The 7,500-nt window shown below is 35.7% G+C and overlaps 1 protein-coding gene across 1 annotated transcript in view; it reads left to right on the top strand.

Annotated features, from left to right (window-relative positions):
• Window positions 1-7,500, top strand: part of LOC136842514 (putative neural-cadherin 2) — a 147,872-nt gene that overhangs the window by 120,075 nt on the left and 20,297 nt on the right. Inside the window, exons 15-17 of the mRNA XM_067109921.1 lie at window positions 1-105; window positions 3,688-3,879; window positions 4,395-4,756. The exon at window positions 1-105 is cut by the window's left edge and continues 58 nt beyond it. Coding sequence (XP_066966022.1) covers window positions 1-105; window positions 3,688-3,879; window positions 4,395-4,756 — 659 coding nt within the window. The remainder of the gene's footprint in view (window positions 106-3,687; window positions 3,880-4,394; window positions 4,757-7,500) is intronic.

Below are 7,500 nucleotides of genomic sequence, written 5' to 3' on the forward strand. Positions count from 1 at the left end.
AATGTCACTGTAACTGTAGCCAGTTACAGTCGGGATATCGTCAACTGTGCAGTGCCAATCACTATAACGACTCACACGCCGATTGAACTCATCGCAAAAGATCAGGTAAAGAATGAAATGTTGTTCTTGTGACGATTTTTTTCTTCCTCTTCTTCCTTTTCTACTTCAAGTTTAAAGATTGAAATAGATTTAATGGGAACGTTTGCAGTTCCTTCCCGTGTAATCTGTTTGCGTAATAAGTTTTAGGTCTAGTAACCTATATTAGAAGAATTTTGTATTTTATTTTTGTTAACATTTGAATATACTTTTCATAAAAAATATGAGTAACGTAACATTTGTACTTATGTCTATGTTGGAAGAATATTCACCTAGACACATCAGAATGTTAGGAGAGTCTTTCCATAATTTTTGCAGTCATCTAAAAATACATCAATTGGGAAAAAAAATCCCAATGGTAAAGAAAAATCCTCCGCAGTTCAAAGAAAAAGTTATTTTCTCATTTTTGGAACAGCGTTCATGTTGGGAGATTTTAGTTTTTATATAAGATCGCCTTACATAATTCCAAAGGCTACTGAGCAACAGGTACTCATGAATTCTTTTGAGAAGCACTGTACCCAAAAATAACCTTAAAATTAAAAATAGGAATTCTACGGCTCCATGATCTCTTTATGTACACACCTGAGACCTTTTCCCTAGAGAAACTGTTACGCCACTGGCTATTATGACGCTCTTCAAACATTACATGCGCATACGTACATACACACAGACAAATATATATATATATATATATATATATATATATATATATATATATATATATATATATATATATATATATATATATATATATACAGTAAGTACAAGTAGTCAAAAAAATACGTTTTCTTATTGTTTTCTGCAAAAGAAAACCGTAATTGCTTATGAGAACATTTGTAGATTGATACTTTTTTTATATTTAGTCCAAATGCTTGTCTTCCATTTATGGTATTTATTTTAATAAATACTATAGAAGGAAGGAAACAAGCAGAAGGAATAAAAAAAACATAACTGTGCAAATTAAATATAAAAAAGCAGCATAAATATCCAGTGCTCCCATGATAACATCACAAGATATTGATGAATATAGTTATTCATTACCTATTCAAGAAGCTATTCCATAAATGAAATAAGCCGAGAAAAAAAGGCCGAAAAAAATGGGGCCAAGTGAACTGCAAATGAATACATTTCGGATCTGGGGAAATTGAATTTGTTTCCAGGCAAATCCTGATGAACCATCCCGTCCGTTCGGATTCTGAGTCTATTTGGGAGTTATTTGCCCTGGCAACTTGAAAGGTAAAGCCCGCTAACAATACTCATTCACTATCTTGAGTTAGCTTTGCTATGCAGTCCAGGTACGACTGTCGTTAATTTGCTTCGTCGCTATGACTTAACCGTTCGGTCTTTATAGTGAGTAGACTTCGTCTGACTTGGAACGAATTTCTCTGGAGAGGAGTAGTGCGTTGATTTGATGTATGCTATCCAGTTTAATTCAAAACTGTTTGCTTCTAGATGGGATAAAAATAATCCGCATTCGAAGTTTACAGTAAGTGGAAATGCAGCTGATGATACCATTCAGTGAAATAATACGCGGAACAGAAATGATAATTTTTTTTTTATTATCTTAATTTGTAATGAATTTATGTTTGCAAGCGAATGGCACAGAATGGAAGATGGATAAAATTTTATTGTCCAAAATCTGTAACTTTATTTTTCATTTAAAGTCATTACCAATTTTAGAAAAAAAAAATAGCAAACTGGATGACTTTTGTGACATCACAGAGCCATTGACAAAGAATGTTCAAGACCTTACGATCAGAATGCATTAAACTTGGAACTTTGCAAATGGAGAAATGTAATGCAAACCGTTTCAAAAATTTTCAAGCAGTTTCCGCTATGTCCTTGCCATTAGGACCAATGTGAATGGGATGAAACTTTGGACATTGCATTTTTATAATTACTTTTTTCAGTCTCTCTTTTTTTATGGGAAAGGGTATCACTATCAGCAACTTGCCAACAGTTCAGTTTATTCTTTAGCACTGGAAAAATAGATTCAGGCTCTGCTGAGGGTTGATTATGTCCTATATTCTTTTCTATTTAATACTATCTTTTATTTCGAAAGCTGGTCGTACAATGTGATGATTCATGATACGAATTTTGAAGTCTCACGTTTTGTTGAAGACATTTGAACGTGTTCATTTTAATGAAAAAGCAAACTCCGCATAAACTCATCCCATTTCTAGTTGCCCTCCATGGAATAATCATTTGTGGTTGTTTTTCAGCCGGATCTACATGCACATTCATATACATATGTATCTATTATTTCTTTTACTAGATCAGAACTCAAGTTTAAAATAGATGTATATCATTTCAATTATTTTCTTCATGCCTTCGCTATTTTTTTATCAGTTCGGTTTTTTTCCTTGCTAAGCCAACTGTTCTGAATCCGATTACAATAAATTTTCATATGTATCTAAATTTTCATCTTTTACGTAGCAGCAAATATCTACTGTATGTAATACATTTTCATAAATATCTATTTTTTTCCTCTTTTATGGGGTCGCAAATGCATTCAACAAAGCTCATTTCATTGTTGAGAGAGAGAGAGAGAGAGAGAGAGAGAGAGAGAGAGAGAGAGAGAGAGAGAGAGCAATCTGACTCTAATAAAGACCAAAATTTATAATCAGTATAACATATTTCCTATTAGACTACACTGACATAAAAAAAAAGGAAATTTAACTGTTTAAGCCTTTGTTTTGGTACCTCATCCACGTCAAAGTATCTTCTCCCGAGAATAACGGTCATTGTTACTAGGTCGAATCAACAAGGCTCTTGGGCCTGGGCCGTCCTGATAATAAGAGAATCAGATCACGTCCCTTGGAAGAGGCCTTTACGAAATTTACTAACGACTTTACCGTCAGCCAACAGATTTTTATTCTAAGGGCATCCAAACATTGTGGTATTTCTTGGTGAGAAGTGCTGATCTTTCTGCAAGATGTTGCTGTCGTGTAGATTATTTATAATAATTGCATTATAGTTGATTGTCACAAATGAATGACGTCTCTCTCTCTCTCTCTCTCTCTCTCTCTCTCTCTCTCTCTCTCTCTCTCTCTCTCTCTCTTTTGTAAGTAATAAAAGTTCTCCTCATTTATAACTATGCTTTTTCTAACAGTCATACTTTCAACTCTCTCACTCTCTCTCTTTCTCTCTCTCTCTCTCTCTCTCTCTCTCTCTCTCTCTCTCTCTCTCTCTCTCTCTAACTTGTAAGTAATAAAAATCCTCTACATTTACAAGTATACTTTTCGGAACAGTCACCCTTTCAAATCCGTAATATCTCCCTTTCTTCAATTATCAAAGACAAATCTAAGGCTCATTAAGAAATCAATTGATTTCCCCATAAAAATATTAGAAAATATACCACAAGCAATGCAGAGCACTATAAAGGGATTTCCCATATTTATAAAGGAATCTCACACAACTATACTCATGAAGAAAGCTGCCTTACAACCTGAGCATGCATACAAAATTATACTTATACAGTCCTCACAAAACGAAACTAATGCCACGATTACTCCCTCAGCTCTCCATTATCATACGCAGAACAGATTTTCATTCTTATTTTATTTATTTCTTCATTTTTCGGTGGACCAGCCGACAACGAGATCTCCCATCGAGAGGCTGACGGCATCTGTGGAATCCGTCGCGAATGTGGACGTGGAAGCTCTCTCCCTGGAAGCAAAGTCCATCCAGTTACCGAACGCAATCAAAGCTGGCACGCGCGTGTGGCTCACATCGCGTCTCATGAATCCTCTGGACCAGCTGTTATTACTTCATCGCCTTCAGGTGTGGTTGTCCATGTGATGGGATTTTGCTTTTTCCTTTGGTATGCGCTTGATTCTTTTATCTTTTCTGGATGATTTCCTTTTTTTTATTTTCTTTTTATTTTTTTTACGTTACTCTCTACCAAATAAAATTTTTTTTCCTGTAGCTTCTATGTTGGTCATCCAACCCTCCAATCATCAAACATACCAAATTGCAGCCCTCTAGCCTTATTAGTTTTTTATTTTATTTAAGATTAAAGTTTACCTTGATCGTGCGTTTGGCACCGCTATATATGCCAACAATGCAGGCCACCACAGGCCCGTGGCTGAAAGTTTCATGGGCTGCGGCTGACAGTTCCATAGGGCGTGGCTGAAAGTTTCATGGGCCACGACTGAGTTTCATGGGCAGTGGCTGAGAGTTTCATACAGCATTATACGCTATACAGAAAACTCGATTGCACCAAAGAAATTTCGGAGCATTTTTTACTTGCTTTTTCAACACGTTAATCTCCATTTGCACTTCCTTTTCTCCGGCAGATTTCGAACGAATCCGGAGTGGGAATTGTGGACGTCGGGGTGGGCGTGTGCGTCTCTATCCCCCCCTCCCCGGCTCCTGCGAAAGTCGACTACATGTGGGTCGTGGATGCCAATTCAACGGCTTTAGTGACTCCGCGTCTAGTTACCTTTAATAGCGGCTGCAGCTGTCAGACGAAGCCAGAGTTCCTCCATCATCATCACCACCACCATTCTTACTATTATCAACACCATTCGAAGTCTGCTTCCACGAACTCCAGTCAAGCACACGTGCCGAATGTCGCTGCCGTTACCCATTCATCCTTTTGCCTTCCCAATCCGTGCCTCAATGGAGGGAGATGCATACCAAGTACTCCAACGCCCAGGTGAGTTAAGGACATCTAGCTTCCACCTTCTTTGTCCTTTTGTTTTGGATTCTGGGGTCGTGAGAAGTCTTGTGCTGCATGGCAAAAAGTGTTTAATTTTTAAGTAATTCATATTTCATTCATTTTACCCCAGGCGGTTCTTATATGTTTCTATGTGAAAGCAAGGAGGAAAAGGTAGCCTATGATTGCATCATACAACGAGATAATCCTTTTTGGTAGTTTGTGTTCCTCTTCTTGTTTGTTGCATGTGTATAAAGGTCTCTTATAAAGTGACAAACGTTCATTTATTATTATCATTGTATATTGCCTTAGCACTTAAAATAGCATTTTCAACATCATCAGTTTCATCAACTGTGCTGTGACAGCATTTTGTCAGAATATCTTAGCAATAGAAAAATACTCGCAAGACAGAGTTAGGCGCTATATTATTTAGGTTTCTTTTTTGTCAAGTATAATTAGGGAGTTGTTGCAAGGTATTTTTTAAATTTTGCGGGGTAAGGTAAGTTAATCTGGAAAAATAATAAAATTCAGCCAAGTTTAATTAATAACAGATCAATTATTGTCCCAGATTGTCACCTAAAATAGCGGTGTGGTATCTTTGTTGTAGTTAACTACAAGGAGTTTCGTTATCTTAATACCTTGCCATTGTTTGAGTATGTGAGTAAAAAAAAAAAAATTCCTCGTACTCTTACCTTGCAATTATTACAGGCAACAAACACAACGTCATGTTACTTACACTATAGTAACAGGATTTAATACTGAAATTTTTTGTAAATCTTGAAGAACAGAATAAGTAATTTACAGATACTGGGGATACTAATAACAAAAAATAACAATGAAATCGTAACACCAATAATAGTAGACTTAGGCAGCAAAGGGTTCCTAACTTAGAACGAAAATGCTGAATTTGTATGATTCCCCCGGCAAAATGCGCCTCTGCATTTTTTTCCTAAACTGTTGGGCATAGCATGGGAGGTGATAGTCTGCCTGCACGGGTTAAAAATATTCTTAGGAGTATCTGTCTTTTTCACGAGGGAGGCGTCTCGAGGCAGTGTACCAGATCGCTGTTATATCCAGCAAAAGGATTAGAGGATTAGAGGAGTTGATGAAATCAGTTTACGGGAATTAGACTTGGGAATTAGAAAAGTGAGTTTGGGGAAACTTGTAATACAAAAAATGCAGTGATTTTTGGACATGTGTATTTGACACACTCGATAGACAGACAAATAGATAGGTGTTTAAAGATATATATAAATGGGAAGACGGCACAATATCAAGAAAAGGGATAAAAAAAATATGTAAATCGACCAAGGACGAAAACGAATGCACAAGACATGGTGTTTTATCTCTTATTTCATTTATTACATTTCCATCAAGAGGTGAAAGAAACCTGAGTACGCCTTGATCACTGACCCTCGATATAATATATTCACAACTCACTTGCACTTTTTAATCATATTTTATGTAATCATATAAATATCAAATACAGCACTAGCATATGGCTTTTAAGAATCTGAGATTAAAAAAAAAGTCTTAGAAACTAGCTGACATTCAGCTAGCGAGTAAGCTATAGCAAGTAAATAGTTGATAGATACCGCTTGTTGATAGTTTTCCCATGCTAGTTTCTCACAAGTATTCAGACAGCAGTTACAAAATTTCGAGTACTAATCGTACATTTATCAACTGATTTTAGATGACTTTTATTAGAGCTGAAATAGACATATAATGTCTGCTATGTCACAGGATTGTTTCTCTTTTTTAATAACAGGGCTTTATTCATTAATTTCTCCTACTGATCTAGGGAGGCAGTATTATGTGGAAATCTAAAATTCTTGAGTTTTTAACAAAGTCAAAGCACAAACAGACGCACACAGTTTATATATATATATATATATATATATATATATATATATATATATATATATATATATATATACATAATTATTATTATTATTATTATTATTATTATTATTATTATTATTATTATTATTATTATTATTCAGAAGGTGAACACTATTCATATGGAACGAGCCCGCAGGGGCCATTGACTTGAAATTCAAGCTTCCAAAGAATATGGTGCTTATTAGGAAGTAACAGAAGGTAAAGGGAAATACAGAGTGAAGAGATCTCACTCATCAAAAGAAAATAAATATTTATAAATAGATAAAAATGTACAGTATTAGAATGCAAGGAGAATAGCATTAGGGCAGTGATGCATTGCATCTTCGCTTGAACTTCTGAAATTCCAATTACACGACATCCAACGGTGTGAGGAATAAAGGACCTCTGGAACTGAGAAGTTCGACAGCGAGGCACATTTACAGCATATTGATGCTGCTGTTCAGCGAATCTGGTTGCTCTCTCTTGGCAGGAAAAGGAGATCAGGGATCAATTGTGAATTTGAAAGATTTCTATTAAAATACAACTTATGAAAAAGTGACAAACAAGAGACCATCCGTCGATGGTCCAAGACATACCTGCTAATATTAGGGAACAGAAACCTTCCACCAAGAACAACTCTATCTAAAACCGATAAATCTCTGGAATAAGCAGACATCCACATCGGAGAACAGTATTACGGTAAAGGTAGTACAGTACAAATGACCCAAAACAGGTTGCAATTATTTTATCACTGTTATAAATATATGAGGCCTTACGAACAATAGCTAGCTTTCGTCCGGCGTTTGCTGAAACTTTCATTAGATGTTTATCAAAAGTAAGATGTGAGTCAAAAGTTATATATA

The sequence above is a fragment of the Macrobrachium rosenbergii genome, chromosome 10 (assembly GCF_040412425.1).
Source record: "Macrobrachium rosenbergii isolate ZJJX-2024 chromosome 10, ASM4041242v1, whole genome shotgun sequence".
Lineage (NCBI taxonomy): Eukaryota > Metazoa > Arthropoda > Malacostraca > Decapoda > Palaemonidae > Macrobrachium > Macrobrachium rosenbergii.